The sequence below is a fragment of the Natator depressus genome, chromosome 10 (genome assembly GCF_965152275.1).
Source record: "Natator depressus isolate rNatDep1 chromosome 10, rNatDep2.hap1, whole genome shotgun sequence".
NCBI classification, from domain to species: Eukaryota; Metazoa; Chordata; order Testudines; family Cheloniidae; genus Natator; species Natator depressus.
Window position 1 is genome coordinate 45,312,386 of NC_134243.1, and position 24,683 is coordinate 45,337,068.

Here is a 24,683-nt window from a genome sequence, read left to right on the forward strand (position 1 = left end):
CAGCCATTAGTCATAGTACTGCTCCTTTCTCTCCACAACTCCTACAAGTTCATCCTCTCTGCTGTTCCTGCCCACCACAAACAGCTGCCGTGCCCTCTAGCTAAGCCAGCTTTGCTGCCAGATAATTAGGTTAAACAGGGGAGAAACTGTCATCTCTCTTTTTAAAGTACTTTTATTTTGCAACTTTTTGACTGTGTGGATTCAGAAAAGGGATGGGAGAGCCAAGCCAGAAAAACAACCAGAGACAGCTGCATCACACTTTGCCCTAAGAATCATGGGAACATCAAAGGGAAGCGTGAATCACCAGAATCTGGAGATGATTCAGGAACTGGTTGTGACTAGGGCTAGTTTAAAGCAACCTGGGGCCTTAGGGTCCTCCAAAAATGGGATGCCCCATAGCTCTGCTCCTCCAGCCCAGACTTCGTTGTGGTCTCACACACCTCCTTTGGAGGGCTGGTGGAAGGGGACCTCCTTCCCCCAAGACAAACAGAGGCAGCAGCAGGGGAGGCCCTCAGTGTTTATTCCAGCCGCCAGGGAATATCTGCTGGGGCGGATGGGCCATCTGCTGCGCTCTGTCTCTCCTGCCACACAGAGTCTTGTGTTGGGGTGATGCTGCTGGTGGGGCTGTCCAGAGCAGCAGGCCTCAGAGTTAACACCCCATTGAGATGAATGGGGCAGACCCCCCTCAGCGCTATTGTTTCAAGCTCTCTGCAGACTCGGCAGTTACCTTCAAGTCATGTTTTCTAATAGTCTTTCCCAACCATGGGTGCTAGAAACTATTAAAAACTGAAACTGAGATGATCATGTCACTCCATGAGCTAGGGCCCTAGTTATGCCTTAATCCAGAGGTGGCCAAACTATGGCTCGGGGGCCACATCCGGCCCTCCAGATATTTTAATCAGGGCCTTGAGCTCCCTCTGGGAAGTGGGGTCTGGGGCTTGCCCGTCAGGGTCTTGCTCCACTCCGCATGGCTCCTGGAAGCAGCGGCACATCCCCGCTCCAGCTCCTATGTGTAGGGGCAGCCAGGGGGCTCCACACGCTGCCCCCACCCCAAACGCCATCCCCTGCAGCTCCCATTGGCCAGGAACCACAGCCAATGGGAACTGCAGGGGCAGCACCTGGAGACAGGAAAGCACGCAAAGCCGCCTGGCCACGCCTCCATATAGGAGCTGGAGAGGGGACATGTTGCTGTGTCTGGGAGCTGCTTGAGGTAAGCATCACCCAGAGCCTGCCACCCTGACTCCCTCCTGTGCCCCAAACCCGCGTCCCAGCCCTGATCCCCCTCCCGCCCTCTGAACCCCTCGGTCCCAGCCCAGATCACCCTCCTACAGCCCCAACCCCCAATTTTGTGAGCCTTCATGGCCTGCCATACAATTTCCATACCCAGATGTGGCCTTCGGGCCAAAAAGTTTGCCCACCCCTTCCTTAATCTGACCCTGGTCTCAACCTAATAGTTAAGGGTGAGTTGAGTTGTTCAATTAAAGCAGGGATTCAACCTCTTAGCTATGTAGGAAGAATACAAAGTATCCTCCTAAAATCCCAGCATTCACTCTTTGGGCACAGATTGAATTGTCTGAGAATTTACAAGTTAATTAGCTAATTCATTTAGGAATTACATTTCATTCTTAAATGGGTCTATAAGGGAATTTAGCTGTCCATGTCAGTCTATTTTTTGTCCCAAATGATCCTAATAGCAGAATAGCCAACTCCTCAAACTTCCCTTGTAGTTACTGAAACTCTCTGAAATCCTGCCTGTAGGCTGTATCTGAAGAAACTTGATTGGAGTTATACTAAGATATTCACTCTGGTTGTATCTCATAGCTCGGATTGTAGTCTAGAGCCAGGGCTCTGTCAATAGCTCAGGTCTAGCTAATTTGCATACTGCAGTTCAATAAATTGAAATGAGTCAGCTCCATGAGCATATCAGAGTTGGGTTACTTGGCCCAAGCTGTCACCACTCCCAACAGTGCTGTGGCCACATGCTGGCTTCTGTAGCCCATCAGACAGAGTCCTGGTCTGAGGGGCTGGGTCAGGTTAACTGGAGTGGGACTCTTCTGGGCAAGCTGAACAGCACTCTCGGACCATAGAGACATCAACGAGGGGCCATGAGTGGAAGGATATGGGTGCCCCCACTATGCCCTAATCTTTCAGCAATTCTGGGGAGACCATTCTGGTCCATCACTTTTTTGAACAAGTCCCTTCTCTGCCTGTCTCATGATGACATCATGCAATGTAAGGACTGCCTGCAAAGGTGCTCATGAAATTAATAACCTGCACCCTTCAAACCCCCAGCCCCCTACCCATGCAACGCCCCCAAACCCTGCTGCCCACATCTGGCTTCCAAGTTCGAAATCCCTAGCCCAAACCACAAGCCCTGCTCCCTACGCCCATCCACCACACCAACAGCAGAAGTTCCCATGCAAAGGAGAAGTAAGGTGGAAAATGCCTTGTCAGATCCAAGCTCCCCCCAGACTGGAGGAGACTATGCAAATGGTATTCCAAAACTGAGGGGAGTGTGACATTTTCTCATTATTGCCATGGAGACTTGAATTACTATAATAACTCCTTGTTCTGTTTCTCAGCTCCCCCAGATCCTGCACCTGACACCCCATGCACCTGACAGCCCCAGCTTACAGCAGCCTCTGCTTTCACTCTGCCTCACTGCCCAGCCACGTGCTCCAAGATGAATTCCAAGCAGGGTACGGCCTTATGTTGGATCATATTAAAGAAGTTCTGTATTAAAATCACAAATGAGTTTGATTCCCCATAGTTTAAATTCCAGGGTATTACTAATTAAGAGGTCTCTTGGTTTTTGGTACTGTTTCTCTCCCTCTATGTGTGAAACTTGCAAGCTGCTAATTGTGTTAGTACATTCTAAGACAGAGTCTGATCTCAAAGCAATTCACAGAGAGAGAGAGACCCAAAGCAATACTCTAACAACAGAAACAGCACCCAGAGACTCCCCGCTCTTTTGTTGTATTAACAATTGTGATTAAAATAGAGATAGAGGATGTATGTGGATGGATGCTTGGTGTGGATAATAACTGAATGATCAGGGAGGTGCCAGCCTAAGAATCCAGTGTCCATCGGCTGAAGAAGGCGTCAAGTGGAAATAACCAGAGGACCCCCAGAGGGCAGACTGGAATCCACCCAACAGCCTCAAGAATGGGAGAACCAAAGAACAAGATAACATCTTGGAGCCATCAGGAATGTGCTATCTGCTGATTGATTCAGCAACAGCATGATGAAGCAATTCCCATAGACTGGCATAGGAAGAAATTCCTATAAAAATAGACTCTAAAAAGTGAGAACTTTGGGGTCTGATTCTGCAAAGCAACTTCCAGGAGCGTCAGATGAGCATCTGACAAGGCCCTGCTCCCTCCTCATGTCCAGGCCACCTGGCCAGTGGCTTGGCATGAGCAACTCTAAGGCTGGTAACTATGATGACAACCTTGCAGAACCTCTGTGTGTGTGTGTGTGTGTGTGTGTGTGTGTGTGAATGAATGTGTGAATAAAGATGAGATTGAATGGAATGTTACAGCTATAACTAACTGCTTACTATGATTCTTTCTGTATTCACAATAAATGTGGTATTTTGCCTTTTTCCCTTTAATAAGATCCTGCTGGTTTTTATTTTATTGGTACAACACCTGCACCTGACACCCCACGCACCTGACAGCCCCAGCTTACAGCAGCCTCTGCTTTCACTCTGCCTCACTGCCCAGCCACGTGCTCCAAGATGAATTCCAAGCAGGGTACGGCCAATCTATCTAGACATCAGAAAAGCATTTGATACAGCGCCAGAAGGGAACCAGTTTTAGTTAAGATAGAGACTATGGGGATTAGTACAAGAATTGGAAAGTGGGTATGGAACTGGCTAAAAGGGCGATGACAATGGGTTGTGCTGAAAGGGAAATGATCAAGCTGCAGGGAGGTTACTAGTGGAGCCCCTCACTGCACTAATCTTCGGATGGATCTTATTTAATATTTTCATTAGTGACCTTGGCACAAAAAGCAGAAGTATGCTAATGAAATTTGCTGATGACACATCGTGGGGAGGTGTTATCAACACAGAGAAGGATCATACAAGAAGAACTGGATGACCTAGAGGACTGAAATAAAAGAAACAAGATGAATTGTAATAGAAGAAAGTACAAGGTAATGCACTTAGAGACTAGTACCAATAATTTTTGCTAGAAGCTAGGAGCTCATCAGTTGGAAACGACAGAGGAGAAGAAAAACCTGGGCGTATTAGTCGATGGCAGGATGATGATGAGTGAGGCTCAGATTTTGTCAGCATTATTTTTCGTTGAAGTCATGGACAGATCACGGGCAATAAACAAAAATTCACAGCCAGTGACCTGTCCCTGATTTTAGGGGCTGCAGAGTACTGGTTCTAGCCCCAGTTGCAGGGCAGGTGTGCACAGTCCTGCCTCCAGCCCTGGCTTCAGCTGCTGACACGTCACGGAGGTTTGATAAAGTCATGGAATCTGTGACTGCCGTGCCCTCCATGACTAAATCATAGCCTTAATGATGAGCCACCAATGTCATGGGGCAGTGAAAGAAGCAAATGTAATCCTAAAATGTATCAGGCAAGATATTTCCAGTGGAGATAGGAAAGTGTTATTACCATTGTACAAGGTAAGATCTCATCTGGAATTCTGTGTGCAATTCTGATCACCCATGTTCAAGAAAGTTGATTTTAAACTGAAACAGGTGCAGAGAAGGGCTGCTAGGATGATCAGGGGAATGAAGAATCTGTATTGTCAGAGGAGGCTAAAAGAGCTGAAATTGGTTTAGCCTAGCAAAACAAAAGCTGAGAAGAGATCTGACTGATCTCTATGAATACATCAGGAGGGAACACCAGGGATGGAGATGAGCTACCGAAGCTAAAGGACAACACTGGCACAAGAATAAATGCATATAAACTGGTCATGGATAAACTGAGGCTGGAAATTAGAAGGTTTCTAACCATCAGAGTAGTGAGGTTCTGGAACAGCCTCCCAATAGGAGTAGTGAGGGCAAGAAAACTGACTGGTTTTTAAATGGAGCTTGACAAGGTTCTAAACAGGATTACATGGTGGATTGCCTGTGGGATTCAGTGAGCCATGAGGTCCCTTCCAGTTTGGTGTTCTGATGTTCTTATTTCACATGGGCAAGCCGTGATGTAGTCATGCAAATTGCATTGTATGTATTATTACAAGTCAAACCACCACAGCAAATGCAGGAATCAGGGTGGCCTGCACAAGCAGGACTGCAGCAGGCATCTATATGTGTGTGATACGTCTCACACTGGCACTAGCAACACTGTATATTCTGCTGCCCTGACATGATGTCCTGGGAGGTGTGCTGCCTGCCTGGTGCCCACGTCCAAGATGTTACGGAAAGGTTGCCAAGGCTCATCCATCCCTCTGACCTCTACTCCACACTGACATGGGCACTAATGGTATTGTCATGTATGACGCTGAGAAGATCAGTAGTGACTACAGGGCTCTGGGTGCAAAAGTGAAGGATTGGGGGTGCAGACTATGTTCTCATCCATCCTTCCAGTTGAAGGTAAGTTCCCAGGCAGAGACACCCACATCCTGGAGATGCATGCATGGCTGTGCACGTGGGTGTCAATGGGAGGGCTTCGGTTTCCTTGACACAGGATGCTGTTCTGGGAAGAAGGTCTGCTGGGAAGAGTTGGGGTCCACCAGACCAAAAACGGGAACAGCATCTTTGCACACCGGCTCGCCAACCTAGTGAGGAGGGTTTTAAACTAGGTTCAAAGGTGGCAGGTGACAAAAGCCCATAGGTAAGCATTAAAAAAGACAACCTTCATACAGGGATAGATGTTGGGGGTTCATGGAAAACCCTAAACTTAGGGCGTGGAACCGTACCCTTAAAAAGCTTAACCCTAGAGTCGGGAGCACTACCTATAGGAATCCTAAACCTAGGGCAGTGATCCATGCCCATAGGAACTGCAACCCTAGGGCAGGGAACCCTACCCCTGGGAACCCTAACCCTAGGGTGGGAAGCCTTATCCATAGAAACCCGAACCTTAGGGCAAAGCGCCCTACCCATAGGAACCCTAACCCTAGAGTGGGGAGTCCTAACCATAAGAACCCTAATCCTAACTCCAAGAGGCCTACCCATGGGAACCCTAATGCTAGGGCAGAGAGCCGTACAATTAGGAACCTTAAACTTTACTCCAAGTGGCCTACCGATAGGAACCCTAACCATAACTCCCAAGCTGCCTACCCATAGGAACCCTAACCCTAGGTGGGAGAGCCCTACCCATGGGAACCTTAACCCTGGGAATCGCAGCCTTACCCATAGGAAACCTAATCCTAACTCCAAGTGGCCTACCCATAGGAACCCTAACCCTAGGGCAGCAAGCCCTACGCATGAGAACCTAACCTTATGGCGGGGAGCACTACACATGCGAACCCTAACCCTAACTCCAAGTGGTCTACCCATGGAATCCTAACCCTAACTCCAAGTGGCCTAACCATAGGAACCCTAACCTTAGGGCAGGGAGCCCTACACATGGGAACCCTAACCTTATGGCGGGGAGCCCTACCCATGGGAACCCTAACTCCAAGAGGCCTACCCATAGGAACCCTAACGTTAGGGAAGGGAGTCATACCAATAGGAACCTTAAAATTTACCCCAACTTGCCTCCCCATAGGAACCCTAACCCTAGGGTGAACAGCCCTACCCATGGGAGCCCTAACCTTAGGGTGGGGACCCCTACCCATGGGAAGGCCAGCCCTAGAATGGGGAGCCTTATCAATAGGAACCCTAACTCTAGGGCAGGGAGCCCTAACGATAGGAACCCTAACCCCAACTCCAAGTGGCCTACCCATAGGAATGCTAACCTGAACTCTAAGTGGCGTAGGCATAGGAATCCTAACGCTTGGGCGGGGAGCCCTATGTATGGGAACCCAAACCTTAGGGCAGAGAGCCCTACCCATAGGAACCTTAACCCTAGGGCAGTGAGCCCTACCTATAGGAACTCAAACCCTAACTCCATGTGGCCTATCTATAGGAACCCTAATGCTAGGGAGGGGAGCCGTACCAATAGGAACCTTAAACTTTACTCCAAGTGGCCTACACATAGGAATACTAACCATAACTCCAAGCTGCCTACCCATAAGAACCCTAACTGTAGGGCGGGGAGCACTACCCATAGGAACCCTAACCCTAGGGCGGGGAGCCCTACACATAGGAACCTGTAGCAGGGTAAGTACCCACTCCAGCTCTGAAGGGGTTAGAAAAGCCCTGCAAAGGGCTACGGAAGGGAGCAAAAGCCTGGCTGACTAGGGGAAGTGGTGGCAGCTGTGGGCCACACCCCAATCAGGGCCCAGCTGGCTCTATAAAGGCTTTGAGCCAGATGTTCCAGTAGAGATGCTCTCTAGCTTGGAGAGAGAAGGACCTGACTGCAAGGGCTGAGAAAGTACCTAGATTGGGAGCAGGTCTGTGGAAGGCCAAGGGAGCTGGGAAGCTTGGGCTAGGAAAACCCCAGGCTGCAGACCTGGGAAGGTCTATTAGGTATGGGGGTTGCAGGGGCAGCCACGGTAGGCAGAGACAGCAGGTCCAAACCCCCTTGCCTGAGATCAGTGGTATATACTGCAGTCTGCCCCAGGGACTGGTGGCTAGTTGGTGACTGGCAGTAGCCTAAGACTGAGGTGAGGTGGGGATAGTGGGTGGGGGTTCCCCTGGGAGGGGGAGACCCAGAACTGTGGGGGTACTGCCAGGGGGCAGCACCCAAGATGAGAGCACCAGGGTCCAGGAGGGACATGGGGGCCAGGGGTGGTGAGACACTGGCCTGAAGGAGGTGCTCTGGAGGCTGGATGCTAATTCCCTGAGATGACCAGCAGGAGGTGCTGCTGGGTGAGTCTGTACCCTGTGACAGAACCCTTACCCTAATTCAAATTGGCCATCCCATAGGAACCCTAAATCTAGGATGGGGAGCTCTACCAATGGGACTCCTAAACCTATCTCCAAGTGGCCTAACCATAGGCATGCTAACCCTAGGGCCAGGGCCGTCCTTAAGATTTATGGGGCCCTATGCAGTGTTGTTAAACTGGTGCCCCTATGTCTGACATCAGCCTGGGCTCATAGCCCAGGGGAGGGGGGTAGGAGGGACAAGGCAGCAAGTATACCGAGCCGCCTGGCCTGCCTCATGGCGGTGGAGTGTTACAGTTCCCCACAGAGACACTCTCCCTCACGCAGAACATGTGGCCCTGGTGCATTTGGCTCTATGAACATGGCCCCTGCCTAAGGAGACTGCAGCACATGCTGGGTGTGTGGGAGCTGACCCTCTCTTACCTGCTGTCCTGGGCGGTGGGTAAAGCTGCCGCTTGGGGAGGCTAGCTCCCCAGCCCACCACTTCTGCCTGTGGCTCTACCCATACTCCACTCCTGCTCTGCCTCAGGCCCTGCCCCCCCAACCCACTGTCTCCCCTTTCCAGCCAGATCCCTGAACCCAAATGAAGCAAATGACATTTGAAAAAAACACTCTTCTGCAATTTCTTTCTCAAGAAAATGGAGCATGTTTTCCACTGCATGGCAGATGGTGAAGACTGGACACGCAGAAGGTAGCTAATTAAAAGCACTAAACTTGAGAATAAAAAATGTCAGTCACAGGTTTTTTGATATACCCTGAAGTTTGTCAGATTTATTTGCAAAAACTTTGTAGTAAGGGCAAGTCAGCTGTCCTGCTGAATACAACATGAAATATTATGGAATACATGATGCAGCTCTTCTCAGTTTTACGTTTTTCTTAATCAGTATTTCTAAGCTGATTTTATATTGTACTCTTAAGCCTTCATAAAGTAATCATTCCAGTTTACCACATATTTAACTCACTGAAACAAAGACATTATTTTAAATTCATCAGTCACAGAGGTTTAGTGTGTTCATAACAATGTTCATTGCTTTTAGAAAAAGGGAACACTAATTTACTTTGTGAGAGCTCCATAACAATAGACATGTTTATGAAATTTCACCGATTTTAAAAAATATATTTCCAAAGATTTTTAGGCATAACAAAGGATTTTATATCTTACTAAAGTACTGATTTTGCTTGCGGGTTCTCTTAAAACTAGTTCATTAAATAGTCAGAAGTAAAGAGAGGGAAACTTGTTTGTCCAGCTATCTGGAAGGAAAGGGGTGTTGTCCTTTGAAGGGCTCGCTTAAACAGGGGGGTGAAGAGAGAAAGGGATGGACAGAAAGACTTTGGAAACAAGTTTTTTTGTACTATAGTAGTTAAAATTAAAATGTGTATTTTAGATAAATGCGGTCTTCTGAAAGATTTATTTTAAAAACTAGATGTCTGAAGATCCAAGCATTTAAGACTAAAGATGAATACTCAGATTGTGCATCTAAAAGTCTATGCGAGGATTTTTTTAGAGATGTGATTTTATAATCTTCAGCAACAAAATAATGAAGTATTTTTAAAGCAAATTTTAAATTAAGATCCTGTAGACTAACATGTTCTGAGTAAATATTACAATAATGCACAACTGTTTTTGTCAGTAAATTCAGAAACTGACAGTATATACCTGGGGGTTGGCAAATGCCTGTTTGGATTCATTACCACTTGAATGGCTCTTTAACAGTTTTAGTGTTGTGCTAATAGGTCTGGCAGGCTGGAAGCCTTTTTCACTTTTAAGTTACTAGATCCCCTTCAAAGGAAGACTCGCCAGGCTGCAGCAGCCAGCTGTGGTGGGAGCCTGCAGGAAGCGTTAAAACAGGGATAGGAAGAGGCGGGAGGATAGACATGAAGACCCAGGGGTGCCCCAAATTATCAGGTGCCCTACAGAGCCGCGTATGCCTGAGGATGGCCCTGCCTAGGGCAGGGAGCTCAACCCATAGAAACCCTAAGCCTGACTCCAAGAAGCCTACCCATGGAAACTGTAACCCTAGGGTGGGGAGCACTATCCAGGAGAAACCTAACCCTGAGGCAGGGAGCCCTCCTCATAGGAACATGAACCCTAGGGCAGGGAGCCCTTCCCATAGGAACCCTAAGTCCAAGTGGTGTAACCATAACCCTAACTCCAAGTGCCCTACCCATGGGAACCCTAACTCTAGGGCAGGGAGCCAAACCCTTTAGGGTCATAGGAGCAACAAGAGGGAAATGAGAGATGGAATCTATTCAACTTCTTAGATGTCTATACACAAATGCAAGATATTTGGGGAATAAAGTGGAAGAACTGGAAGTATTAGTACATAAGCTAAATTGTGACTGAATTGGCATCACAGAGACTTGGTGGGAAAAGTCTCATGACTGGAATATTGGTATAGAGGGGTGTCAAGGTTCCTCCCCCACTCTGAACGCTAGGGTACAGATGTGGGGACCTGCATGAAATCCTCCTAAGCTTATCTTTACCAGCTTAGGTCAAAAACTTCCCCAAGGTACAAAATATTCTACCCTTTGTCCTTAGATTGGCTGCTACCACCACCAAACAAATACTGGTTACTGGGGAAGAGCTGTTTGGAAACATCTTTCCCCCCCAAAATACTTCCCAAACCCTTGCACCCCACTTCCTGGACAAGGTTTGGTACAAAGCCTCGCCAATTTGCCTAGGTGACTACAGACCCAGACCCTTGGATCTTAAGAACAATGAACAATCCTCCTAAAACTTGCACCCCCCCCCCTTTTCCTGGGAAATGTTGGATTAAAAAGCCTCACCAATTTGCATAGGTGACCACAGACCCAAACCCTTGGATCTGAGAACAATGAAAAAGCATTCAGTTTTCTTACAAGAAGACTTTTAATAGAAATAGGAGTAAATAGAAGTAAAGAAATCCCCTCTGTAAAATCAGGATGGTAGATACCTTACAGGGTAATTAGATTCAAAACACAGAGAATCCCTCTAGGCAAAACCTTAAGTTACAAAAAAGATACACAGACAGAAATAGTTATTCTATTCAGCACAATTCTTTTCTCAGCCATTTAAAGAAATCATAATCTAACGCATACCTAGCTAGATTACTTACTACAAGTTCTAAGACTCCATTCCTGTTCTATCCCCGACAAAAGCAGCATATAGACAGACAGAGATCCTTTGTTTCTCTCCCTCCTCCCGGCTTTTGAAAGTATCTTGTCTCCTCATTGGTCATTTTGGTCAGGTGCCAGCGAGGTTACCTTTAGCTTTTTAACCCTTTACAGGTGAGAGGAGTTTTCCTCTGGCCAGGAGGGATTTTAAAGGGGTTTACCCTTCCCTTTATATTTATGACAAGGGGTATAGGATGGACAAGGAGGAGGTGTTGCATTATTCATTAAAAACATATACACCTGTTCTGAGGTCCAGAAGGCAGTGGGAGGCAGGCCAGCTCCAAGTCTCTGCGTAAAGATGAAGGGGGTAAAAAATAGGGGTGAGTAGGGGTTCTACTATACACCACCAAATCTGGCAGGCTCCCTACCCAGCTCCGTGTGTTCCTGCAGCTCCTAGGTGGCAGAGGGGCCAGGAGGCTCTGCGCAGCTCCCATTGGCTGGGAACTCTGCCTAGGAGCTGCAGGGCCATGCCAATGGGAACAAGGGAGCCCCCACCCCAAGGTAAGCGATTCTCCCTCCCACCCTCAACTGCTGAGCCAGCCCCCTTCCACACACCCAAACTGTTGCTGCTGGCCCCTGCAGAAGTCACGGAGGTCATGGAAATTCATGGAATCCGTGACCTCTGTGACAGACTCACAGCCTTAACCATGGGATATGTGCCCAGAAATCTTAGCACCACATCTGAATGGACACATTGCCAGTGTGGGCACGAGGCATTGCAGCAATGCCCACAGCATCAACTGTTAGTCTGTAGTGTGGCCACTTACCCTTGGGTAAGCAGGGGATTTGTCCCACTGTAATAGGGGACTTTCTCTGTGCACCCCCAGCTGAACAGAGTGAAAAAAGGATCCGAGTCCCTGCCCTGATTCACTTCACCCCAGTACCTGCCCACCTTGACCTTCCCTCCCAGCCCACCTGTGAGCAGAACTCACACAGGGAAAACTGAGACCAGGGGCTCCTGGGTGTTTACCTCAATCTCTCTGTGAGCAACTCTGGGCAGGGACGAGGTTGCTCTTCAGGATATGCCTAACTCGCTCGTCACCCTATTAACCTGCAATCACTGCAATTCACTTAAATATACATACAATGTATTTACACCAAAACTGTTTCTTTGGGGATTAAAGAACCCTTCACGGTGTCAGGCCTGTGAGGAAATTACTTGGTTGCAGTTCAATGCAGCAGTCTCTAAAATGCAATACACTTACGGTTACAATAAATTTACGAGTCTGCTGTCTCTTTCCTGGACAGGATGTGCTGCTGTGATGCTGCTGGTGGCACTCTCCCAGGATGGGTTTGGGCTCTAGGTGACAGGACCCGTTCTCCGCCTTCAGTTCTGGCCCTCCTGTCAGGCCACCTCCCTCCCTGGGTCTGGCACTTAATGCCCTCCCCATTGGCAATGTCCCATGCTGGGTCTGGCTCTTAACACCCTCTCCACAGACTTTGAGAAAGGGGCCTGTCTCTCCCCCTCTCCCATGACCAGCGCACATGATCCTGCTGCGACAGCAGGAGACTCATCCCACCACTATCACTACAATGCTTCTCTGGCTCCGGCTGTTGGTCTGGGCTGCTGCCCTCTCCCCAACTCACCTCTGGCTCTGGGTTGCTGCCCTCTCCCCTGCTCAGCTCCAGGCCGGCTGCACTCTCTCTCTGCCCTGACAAGCCCAGCAGCAGCTCACACAGAGCTCTGGACTCTTGATTTCCTCATTGGCTTGCCCACCCTGTCAATCAGCTGACTTGGAGTGCTGGCCTCCCCCGTTGGCCTGGGGACCTGTCAGCCCTGGGATCCTGGCTCCTCTTTGGCCCTTCCCCTTTCTCCTGGTATTGGGAGAGGGTCAACTGAAAACCCCCTAGATTTCAGGAAGTGTCCAACATCCCCTTACCTTTGTGATACCTCCTGCATGTGAGCCTAAGGCAAGACTCGAGTGAATGTGGCCCTGGCACCTCAGCGTGCTCCTGTGCTGACAGAGGCAATGCCCTGACAACGGAAACTGGTGCCCCACACACCCGCCCCAACTGAGGTGTCCTGGTTGATGGAGGACCAGGCCGGCCCAGTGTTTTCCCCAGGAATTGAAATTAGGGGGGTGTTCAAAAATACAGGGGTGAGGTGAGGACTGATGAGGGGTGAGACTGTTAGGGTGAAGGTGGGCCTTATGACAGCATAGTAAAAACTGAAAAATGTTTCACGACCATTTTATTAGATTTAAATCATCACACAAATTTAAGTTGGCTACACTTAACACTTAACCTACTATCTACATTCTTCTTGGTTTCTTGTTGTAATTTTGTACAACTCTGTTAATTAACTTCTCAAATGCAGTGCATTCATTTTTGATGGCTTCTCATGTGTCCGGTACTTCCAGTCCTTCATGATATGCTCATGATCACGCAGAAAGCGACTTCTTTCAGAACACAAAATTCTATTGAATGAGGAAAAAGAACGCTCAACTGTAGCTGTTGTAACTGGGGCTAGAAAGAGATGAATTTCTACTTCTTTCATCTCAGGAAACATAGAACAAAAATTGGGTCAAACCACTAGTGATGATAAAAAAAGTTGAAGTCAAATCTTCATTTGTTCATCATATGATATTCCATTCTGTGTTCAAATTCTCTGTTCTGTCCTGATCACATGGCAGCCCCATTGCTGGTAGTGCCTCACTCCACTCATCTGTCAGTGCTTTATAAGACAGGCACCTGTAAAAGCTACGTAGAGGTTGATAGAATCTAGAAGTTGGTGTTGTACAGATGTAAGAATCAAATCTGTGTACTTTACTTTTTCAGCTGGCTTAACAAAAACTTTTTGTCCCCTTCATTTAAGTGTAAGTAGAGTCAGGATGAGCTCCACCCTGACATCTGGTGGTGAGGTGTGGCAAGTTGTGGAAAAGAACTTCAGGGGCTGATCTCATTTGCATAGGCACACCCACCCCGCCTAGAATGAGGCCAGAGGTGCCCAAATGGTCACTTTGGCTGCTGTGGGATTCCCAGTGTCTCTGTTATTGGGGCAGGAAGAATAAATTGTTATTACCCTGATTATGGGAATCAAGGACAGTGGAACTGCACTTGGCCTTTTGTTATGATGGAGGGACTTGCCATCACCTAAGTAGCACTCGCTAGGCAAGGGACATGGGTTCCAAAACTCTGTGAATTGAGAGAGGCTGGGGACAGGCATTAATACCTGATGGTATGGGCCTTACATGCTAATTGCACTTCCTCCTCTCTCCACTGTGGAATATCAGAGCTAATTTTGATTCTATTAGGAGTCTAGCTATAGGCTGCTGAGCTGAATTCACTTTGGGCTAATGGTGCACCAGCACTGAGGCTCCCCTACTACAAGCTGAAATCACAAAAGAGCTAAACTTACTAAGAGCTGAAATCACTGAGTGTTGTGTTAAGTAGTGGGGGAGCCTGAAGATATATGATGGAGCAGTTTGCGGGACGGTGAGCAGAGCGGCTGGTGGAGCAGAGCAGTTTGTTGGATGTCTAGAGCAGCCCATGGGGTGGCTCGCAGAGCGGAGCCCCATGGAGAGGTGGGGCCATCAGCTTTAGACCATGTAAGGTGTCCCTTACTCTCCCCCCCCTCAAATCTCCACCCAGGTTGGGAGGTAAAACTCCGCAGATAAACTTTTGAACTCTGGGGCTGCCCTGACCAGGAACAGAGACTTTTGGGACTTTGGGTGATTTGGGTTGCTGGACTCAAGAACCAAAGGGAAAGGACATGCCCCAATTTGCTTGGGGTGGGATTTTTGCTCATGGGTTGTGTTATGAATCCTGTTGTGGTGTTTCCCCAACATAATGCCACATTGTTTCTCTCTGTTATTAAAAGGCTTTTTGCTACACTCAGACTGTGTGCTTGCGAGAGGGGAAGTATTGCCTCCCAAGAGGGGAAGTATTGCCTCTTGGAGGCACCCAGCGGGGGTGGTATATATTTGTCCCAGGTCACTGGGTGGGGGCTCGAGCCGGTTTTGCATTGTGTTATTGGAATGGAACCCCTAGATACTGAACCCGGCCCTTGTTGCTGCCAACTCTGACAGGCAGAAGGGTTACATAAGGAGCCAATACAAATGCTCTAATTAGTCAACTTCTGAACTGAAGTCTGTCTTCCAGTACATTTTCAATGGATATCTCTCTGATTGATCCAAGTGTAGCTTCCATTCCTGGACAGAAATCTACTACTGTTGTAGCAGATGCTTGGATGGCATTGTTTAATGACCCAAGTGGTTTCAACAGTAGACTTACAAGAGAGAACGGTGATTGTCTTCTCTGAACTTGGTAGCAAAAGTAGTCCACCAGCCTTACTACTTAGATCCGTCCCATCTCGGTAGATACTTTCCAAAGCCAATAATAATGGTTGCAGTAATTTTAAGACAACAGCCAAGGATTGCTTATGGTTTTCCAGGTTGGACTAATTTGAACTTCAGTCCCAGTGCATCTTCTATATTTTCCAAGATGTTCAGTCCTTTTGGACTCTAGCTGAAAAAAAAAGTATAATGAAGACATTAAATTTATAGCTTTTAAAATGCCCTTTGAAGATTCTGCAGCTCGTACTAGAGCTAGCTGGAGTAGATGGCCTCTGCAGTGTGTATAGGAGAGATTAGAGTTACACTTTTTTCTGAGAAAAGCTTGTACTCCACTATGTCTTCCAGAGACGTTTGCAGCTCCATCAAATGCACAAGCAGCCATCTGTTTGGGGTTCAATTTACAAGCATTTAACTCTTCTAAGACGTGGGTTGTCAGAAATGCAGCCGATTTGTCTTCTATAACCGGAACATCTAGAAATTCATCTACTGGCCTACTACAGACATCAAGATAACCTACGCAGTGACTTAATACTTGACTCCCATTTGCATCGGTTCATTCATCAGTCATATATGCACATTTTTTGAATGGGGTGGGAGAGTTCTTCACTTTTTCAACTGCTGAGTCTTTCACTGTTGCACTGCATGCTTCTAACCAGTCAGTTGAGTTTCTTGCAGAAAGATAGTGAGCATTTGCTGGTCTTGGTTGGAAAAAGTGTCCAACTTCAGGATGAACAAATGACAATGCACTTAACATTGGCCTCCAGTTTGTAGTGTGTGATGTCTCTTGCTTAAAGAGAAAGTATGATGTGACAGCCATGTTTGTTTGAATAAACAGTCTCCAGCATTTTTAACAGCCTCATTAAGTAGTTCTAAAGTTGGCTTTGATAATGATTGGCTTATAAGGTTTTCTGCATGTCAATGCAGTCCAGAGAATTGGTGTTTTTGCAGCCTTTTCACATAGTTTGTCAGCATTGGCTTTGCTAATCGGTGTAGCAAACCAAGCTCCTCCACTTTTATTATATAAATCCATGGTATGCTCACACCTTGAATTGTGAGTGCAGTTCTGGTTTGCCCCATTTCAAAAAAGATCTATTGGAGTTGGAAAAGGTACAGAGAGAGGCAACTAAAATGATGAGGTGTATGGAACAGCTTCCATAGGAGGAGAGAATAAAAAGACTGGGACTTTTTAGCTTGGAAAAGAGACAACTAAGAGGGGATATGATATAGGTCTATAAAATCTTGACTGGTGTGGAGAAAGCGAATAAGTTCCTTCACATAAAACAAGAACTAGGGATGAATTAAATTAATAGGCAGCAGGTTTAAAACAAACAAAAGGAAATACTACTTCACACAACACACAGTCAACCTGTGTGACTTTTTGCCAGGGGGTGTTGTGAAGGCCAAAACTATAACAGGGTTCAAAAAAGAACTAGATAAGTTCATGGAGGATATGTCCATCAATGGCTGTTAGCCAGGATGGGCAGGGATGCAACACTGTGCTCTGAGAGCCTCTGCTGGTCAGAAGCTGGGAGTTGATGACAGAGGATGGGTCACTCAATAAATTGCCCTGTTCTGTTATTCCCTTTGAAGCACCTGGCATTGTCCACTGTTGGAAGACAGATTATTGGGCTAGATGGACCATTGGTCTGACCCAATATGGCCATTCTTATGTAAAAATTAATTATAATGTTTAGTACAGAAACTCCACAAGATAACAACCTCTCGAGATAATGATCTTGACAAATAATGCATTTTTTAAAAAAAATCTTGGCCTACTAGGAAATGTATATTTATATAAGTTTCTTAGACATAAATCTAGCATTCTGGAGCAAAGTCAGTAAAACACAGCCCAACAAACAAATGTTCCTTTAATATGTCCCTCCCTTCTCCCTCTACTACACCCCACTCGTAGTTGTTGTCCTTGGTCAGTGAAGACCCACAGTTCAGAGGTGCTTTCGCATGAGTTCACCTCCCACCGCCCACCTCCCACCTCCCTTCGCATGAGTTGCACCTTGCTCATTCCTCCAGCTGCTTGCCACTTGTTCCGGCTGCTTACTTTGGCTGCTGTTTGTCATGCCACAATTCACTCCACCACTCCATTGCCGCTGGCCTTGTGCCATCTCCTTCTGCTGCCACTGTGACCTCTGTGAGTCGGTCTCTTGAGGTTCCACCCAGCTCTCAGTGATTTCAGCTCTCAGTGGGGGAACCTCACAGCGAGTGCAGGCTGGGCTGTCTTTTCCACAGACATGCTGTCCTGCAGGAGGTCTAAGCACTTAGACCTGATTATTAGTGATTTCAGCTCTAGTGACCACTTAACAAAATAAAAAAGACTCTCAAAAGAGTCTAATAAGCTCTATCTTTACATAGGGGAGAGGAGCAAGTCAAATAGTGCCTGTGACTCTTCGGCACAGACCACGCCACCAAGCAAAACCCCTGTCCCGTCCCCCCATCTCTTTCCACTGGGATCTGCCATGCAAACCCCTTGCTTAGCAAGTGCAGTTCAGCTGAGGGTGACCAGTGCTTAATTTGTAATGAAAGAGGTGACAGGGCTCAAGCAAGTTTTTTACTTGCAAAACTGATGTGGCAAGCCCACAGGTCTCAGGGCTATGAACCGACAAGCCTAGAGGTGCCGGGGCTCTGCCCTGGCAAAAATTAAGAATTGAGGGTGACCCCTCTCAATCAGGACAGGCTAAGTACAGTTCTGCTGCCCTTTACTCCTACAATAAGGATAACAACATTTCATGACACCCCCCCCCTCCACACACATTCAATACTAAAATGATTTGTATCCCAACACCAGCCAAAATTGATCACCTGGGCAGCACAGTTCTGTCTGCTGGATATCTAGGACGAGTAGGTGAGTTCATGTAAATACAGTCTGGTCCTGAAGCCTTCCCCCACTCCCCTGGCTCATTACTAGCTGTCAGGGGAGAGAGCTCATTCAGACCTTGCTTACAAATCATAATTTGAAATTATAAGGTTGGCCAACATTGCCAAAACAAATGTGCCAACATTGTCAGGAAAAACAAGAGCTGGGTGAAGAAGCTAGTCTTTGTTCATCATTTCAAACCTATTACACTTTTTCAGGTACACCTATTTTATCATATACTATATATATATATATATATATTTTAAAGTGTGTATTAATGTTTCATTTTCAATTCAAATTTCCAATGACTAAATTGGCAACACTGCATAACTACTAGTTGACCACTGGGGGGGGGGGGGCTATTTGGGGAAATTCCTGGGGTGTAGGGAAATCCCTACAACCCGCTGCAGAAGGCACTGTTTTGAGAAGTGGCCTGGAGATCAGAAAGCCAGGGAGGCTGAGAGAGAGCAAAAAGAAAAGGAGTACTTGTGGCACCTTAGAGACTAATAGTCCTTTTTCTTTTTGCGGATACAGACTAACATGGCTGCTACGCTGAAACCTGTCAGAAAGAGCAGTCATTGGCCGGCTAACTGGGGCTGGGTTAGCTGGCATGAGGCTTTAGCCTCATTTGATAGATGTAACAGGAACCGTGGAAGACAATGGACCCTGACCCCGTCATGTGATGGGGTAATAACTTTGTCACTCCAACCAGGTCATGTGGCTGGGACCAGACAATACAATTCAGCCTTATACCCTTATTACAGCGGGAGGGTCATGGGAGATCCCCAGTGCTGGGGAGCAGAGAGGGGGAGTAGGGTGATCCTGTGGCCCAGGTGAAGGGAGGGATGGGCGAGGGAGAAAGGAATCCTGGGGCGCAGACAAGGAGAGGGACAGGAGGTGGTGGAAAGCAGTGCCTGGGTGGGGAGGGGTCCCAGTTCCCACGGCTGGGATGGTAGGAGGATATTGGTGTCCAGGCAGTTAGAGGAGTGTGCGTGGAGGTGGGTGGGGGGCGGGTTCTGGAGCCGGGGTTCCCGGCGGTCCTTGTGCCCAGTGTCCAAGTATGGGGATCCCGGTGTCCAGTGCGGGAGGTCACGGTGCAGGGGTCCTTGTGCCCAGTGTCCCAGTGCGGGGATCCCGGGCGTGGGGTCCTGGTGCCCAATGTCCCAGTGCGGGGCTGCAGGTGCTCGGTTTGGGAGGTCCCGGTGCCGGAACCTGGCTGCGGGGTGCCCCAGGCTGTCCGGCTCCGAGTGAGTGACAGCCCCATGTGCGGTGAGGCGCGGCGCCCGGGGCCTGGAAATGCTGACAGAAGCGCTGGTGCCTAAAAATAGCCGCTGATGGAGCGGGGCGGGCGCTACGCAGGGAGCCGGGGGCGCAGGATAGGTCGGGGACCGCCCCGCGGGCAGCCCGCTCCCCCAGTGCGCCCCGGGACGCGCAGTCCTCCTGTCGTCCGGGCTCCGGGAGGGCGGGCGCCGCCAGGTGGAGATGGGCTCCCGCCGGAGACCCCTGAGCCGCTCCTACTCGGGCAACGGGCGCTACTCGCTCTACAGCCCCAGCAGCTCCCCCGGCCCCGGGGCGGAGAGCGAGGAGGGCGAGGGCCCCGGCTGGAGCGCCCGGCCCGACAGCCGCAGCTACCTGCTCAGCATCCGGCCAGAGAACAGGTGAGGGCCGGCCGGGGTGTGGGCGCTAGGCTTGGCGGGAGCCCCAGCCCCGACGCGGGGCTGGGTCCGAGCAGCGCGGGGCGGGGCGGGGCGGGGTGGCGGGGGGAGGGTAACTGGGCTGCGGAGCCGGGCTGGGGGCCGGGGAAGGGGTTGGGTGCTGGGCTGGAGGTGTCTAAGAGCGGGGCTGCAGGCTAGGCCGGTGGGGGCAGCGGGGGTGGGCTAGGGAAGGAGCCGGGGGCCCCGCGGGCGGGCGGGCGCAGTGGCTGCGGGGGAGGCCTGGCGTTGGCCCTGAAGCTCCTTGCGCCCCGCAGCTGCAGCTTGGCGCAGCTCAAAGGACGCTGGGCGCAGGGACTGCCGCCTGTCGGGTCCCTGGCACGTGGGGCAGCAGCCAAGGCTCCCGCGGTGGAGAAGGCCGCCCTTAGAGGAGCACCCACGTGTCGGTCCAGGGTCAGTGCTGGCCAAACCCCAGTGCTTTGTCTCCTCTAGGGCACCTGTGCCCTCCCAGCCCAGCCCGGACTAGCCAGGGTACAGTCGGAGCCTGTCCCCTAGGAAAGTTCCCTTGGTAACTGGCCCAGGTGCAGGATTGGGGCTAAGGCCAGCTGAAGAAAGCCGGGCTGGTGTGTAGGACTGAGTGCTGGGGCCCTTTCTGGGAATGGGTAATCCAGACGGTCAGATGTGTGTGTGCCCTACGTGTGGCGTTGGGTCATTTCGCCTCTCCCCTTGTGAATTTCCCTGAGTGTGTTTGTGTAACTGCCAGCCATTCTGGCAGCCAGTTTAGGAACTATCAGTAGGGAATGCTATTATCAAGGCTTGCCCTGAAGTGCGGGTGAGCTCACACTGTGCATTACACCCAGGTAACTAACACAGAAACACAAATGGCATCAGTGGGCAATAGCAATGAATATTGTAGGAAGCAGAAGAGCAGTAGCATGCTTCTTCTATCTGTAATGGGAAATGTAATGGCAGAAAAGCCAAAAAGCCCAGTGCTTCTCTTCTACCTAAAGTGGGTCCCTTTCCCCATTCCCCTGACCCCCAAACAGTTGCTGAGTTTGTGTGGAACTTGGGAAGGTTTGTTGTAACTCTTGTATAAGCACCTAGTAATATACTTTGATGGATGACTTAGAAATCAATAAAAAGAATGACACTTTAGGGCCCACAGTGGAGAGGCATTATTCCAATGAGGCACTTGTTTCTGAATGATAGAATAGTCCTTTGGAACAACACATAGCTTTGCACTTAGGAGACGCGAGGGCACTGGCTGGCAGTGATCCTCAAGAGAGGAAGAATGAGCTTGTATTTGGTGTGACAATCCTAGGTCTGTCACAGATTTCCCGGGTGACTGGGCAAACTGCTTACACAAACTGAGGGCTGACTTTGCAAAACTCAGGTACCCAATCTGCCTCCTATACATAACCCTGGAATCTGTGCTCCTTATGAGAAGAAAAGCAAGTGCATTGTTGCTGCCTTCTGCTTCAGTCTCGGGTTGGGAGGGGTAACTCCTGTGAGTGGTGTTCTGGTTTTATTGCTGGTGGAAAGCCGAGGAGCAGGAGGTTGGATTTGTATCTGGAATAAGCTCTCCCTCCTGCTCTCTGGAATCTCATTCTTGTTTAGAATGTCCTGATTTTATAGGGACAGTCTTGATATTTGAGGCTTTGCCTTCTATAGGCACCAATTACCCACCACTCCGTGTCCTGATTTTTCACACTTGCTCTCTGGTCACCCTAGTCTTGTTATGACAGCTCCATTGTACCTGAGGGGTGCAGTTTTCTTGCAAGGCTTCTGTGATGGAGAGGAGGAGATTCCTTTGGTAGCTTGGGCCCACTATATGGTGGAGTGATACATGTATGCCACAAAGTCCCTAAAGTTGCATAGTAGTAACCTGTGATTCACAGTATCAAATGTTGTACATATGTCCAGTAATGAGCACAGAGATGTGCCTGCTGCCCATGGCTGAGGAGATCAGTGTGATCAAAGAGCTGTGTCCCACTCTACAGCCCGTGGGAGAAGGCTCCAGTACATGGGTGAAAGCAGCTACTACTGGAGTTGGCTCTTTAATAGTGTCTTGAGTCTTGCCAAAAAATGGCAGCTTAGACACTGGGTTAGTGGGTTGGAAATCTGATTGTGTCCGGTAATTGCTCCTTAAATGCTCTTGTCAGAAGAGTGAAAAGCGTCATGATGTTCTGGTCATTTGTCTCTCAATGACTGTCAGAATTGCTCTGCTTACAGGTAAAAACATCTGCAATCCTTACAAACTCAGCCTGGGCTCTGAGACTGACACTCGGTTCTCTGCTTCTCACGTGTCCAGACTCTAATCAATACCCTGCAGGCCAAATTATGCATTAAATCTCATCTTTGCAACCTATGAATGTTATGAAGGGGCGAGTAGAATTTGGCAAACAATTGTCTTAATTCACTGGAAAGAAAGTGATTGTTTGCTACATTTTACAGGAGTAAAAATACAAGTTGAAAATTAGGTGATGAGGGAATTTGAAGAGCAATTGTTTATACATAAAACAAACTTATGCATTCGAAGCAGGAATCTTGTGAGAATTTTAAGACAGATCACAGGGAGTGAAGAAGCACTTAAGTGGGATAAGAACAGTGCAGAGAGGACAAGTTGCATCAGTCTTTGCCACACAGGATGCTAGAGGTACCTACCTCAAACCTATACTTTTTGGGTAATAAAGAGGTACTAAGAGAATGAAGTGTCAAAAGGAGGTATTGGAACAAAGTCATAAATAGCAGAATAACAAGTCATCAAAACCAGATAATACATGCCAGAGTTCTGAATGAATTTAAGAATGAAGTGGCTGAGCAGCTACCAAATATTTTCAGTCTCATTTAAAACAGTTACTATACCAGAGAAATAGGTATAATATTTTCATTTTATAATGTGGGAAGAAAATGAATTAGGGGAGACCGGAGAATTACAGATCTGTGAGGCTTCCTTGGTGTGATAACTAAAATAAAGGAAAGTCATGCCTTTGCAATCTACTAGCATTCTTTCAACTTTATCTTTACTGGATAAAGGAGAGCTGATTGCTCTAATGTATTTGGACTGTGAAAAAGTCTTTGACAGTTCTTCACAATCGCTAGTAAGAAGACTAGGGATAGGTCTTCATTGTCAAAACACCTGTGGTTTTACAGGTTGAGCTGACTTCAGATGGTTATCTTGCTGTAAAATCCCTCATGGAGTCAAGGTCCTCTATCTGGGCTTATCTACACTGGTACTTTACAGCGCTGCAACTTTCTCGCTCAGGTAAACCCCCCCCGAGTGCTGCAAGTTTCAGTGCTGTAAAGTGCCAGTGTAGACAGTGCACCAGCGCTGGTAGCTATTCCCCTTGTGGAGGTGGGTTGTTTTTTTTTATAGCGCTGGGAGAACTCTCTCCCAGTGCTATGCTGCTACTCAGCGCTTTAACGTTGCTAGTGAAGACATGCCCTTGGTTTACTGCAGTATAGGTAGGTAAAGTCAACTGTTGGTGGAGGGGGAGACAGTATTGACCTCAGTTAACTACCTGTGCCTTGTCTCCACTAAGATTTCACAGGGAGTGTGTGTGTGATCATCTCACTATAATTTTACTGCTAAAAAGGGGTGTTGACATAGCCTAGGTAGTCATGAGGAGAGAGTTGTAAACTACTGTCCTGGATTAGAAACGGGCTAAAGCAGTAGGAATAAAGCCTTTTCTTCACTAGGAAAAAAGATGTGTCACCTGTGCTAGCTAATTCAAGATAGCTAACTTGAGGTAATTCTTAGTGAAGACAAGGCTGTTGGTAGTTTTCACACAGTAGCACGTCAAGGTAAACTTTAATTCACGTGAAGACTACAGACTTGCTTGCTTTCACTGGGATTTTAATGTGAGTTAAGAACACACCTATTTTCTAGTGAAGAGACATGGTCAGTGGTCAGTTTGCAGCATGGCAAAAGGCTAACGGTGCCCCAAGGATTCTGGGGTTGGCGGCAGTAAATATCTACCAATTATATACAGAAAAATCAAGAGCATGAAGATTGGACAGTCAGGAGCTCAAAAGTTGGGAAGTGTCAGAATTAGGGTTGCCTGGGCGCCCTACTCTGCACAGTTTGTGTTATGATGCAGTCTCTAATTACATGATCACATGCTGTTATTTCCACAAGACTGCTGCCTCACCCAGTGCACAGGACAGATGGTGCTCACAGAGTGGCTAGCTGTTCAGTATTTATTATTCCCATCATTCAGTATGATCTCAGGCTGGATATATTGCACACCCTCCAAAACCAGACCTGAATACAGAATTAATTTCTTCATTTTTATGGTGGCTGTCTCCACAGTATCTGAATACAGTGTGAACATTAATGAATTTATTCTTACCACCACTCTGGTGAGGGGGTGGTATTATCCTCCGTCTATAGCTGGGAGTTGGAAATAGAAATGATGTATAAATCATTCATTGATTTGGTGGGGGTGGTTTGTTTGGTTTTTTTTTTTTGGGTGCCAACATGAGGTGCCTCGGGCCTGGTTTTTTTTCCCAGAGAACTTTGTATGTTCAAAGCACAGCTCCAGTCAGTCGACTTTTGCAGCTGCGAGTGCTTCTCATTTCTGCAAGTTAGGCCTCAAGTTGGGCACCTAAGAAAATGAGGCACACACAATTAGTGACCACTTGGGAAAACTTTGGTTTAAATGGATTGTCCAGCATCACACAGGAACTCTGTGGCAAAGAGAGAATCCAATGCTGCTTATGGCATGCAACTGCCCTAACCACACAACCATCCTTTCTCCCTGAAATCACCTGCCTCCTTCCCAACACACCTTATTTCTGCAACAAATGAGGCAGGGATCC

The 24,683-nt window shown here is 48.1% G+C and overlaps 2 protein-coding genes across 4 annotated transcripts in view; one reads left to right on the plus strand and one right to left on the minus strand.

Moving 5' to 3' along the window:
• The window catches only part of LOC141994483 (mucosa-associated lymphoid tissue lymphoma translocation protein 1-like), a 77,679-nt gene extending 60,106 nt beyond the window's left edge, over positions 1–17,573 (minus strand). Inside the window, exon 1 of the mRNA XM_074964720.1 lies at positions 17,398–17,573. The gene's annotated coding sequence lies outside the window, so the exon portion shown is untranslated. The remainder of the gene's footprint in view (positions 1–17,397) is intronic.
• A 1,965-nt stretch (positions 17,574–19,538) lies between these two features.
• Positions 19,539–24,683, plus strand: part of ALPK3 (alpha kinase 3) — an 86,710-nt gene continuing 81,565 nt past the window's right edge. For 2 of the 3 annotated variants that reach the window (XM_074965961.1, XM_074965962.1), the window contains exon 1: positions 19,539–19,868. In XM_074965961.1, coding sequence (XP_074822062.1) covers positions 19,693–19,868 — 176 coding nt within the window. In that variant the 5' untranslated portion in view covers positions 19,539–19,692. The remainder of the gene's footprint in view (positions 19,869–24,683) is intronic. The other variant, XM_074965963.1, reaches the window with a different exon arrangement.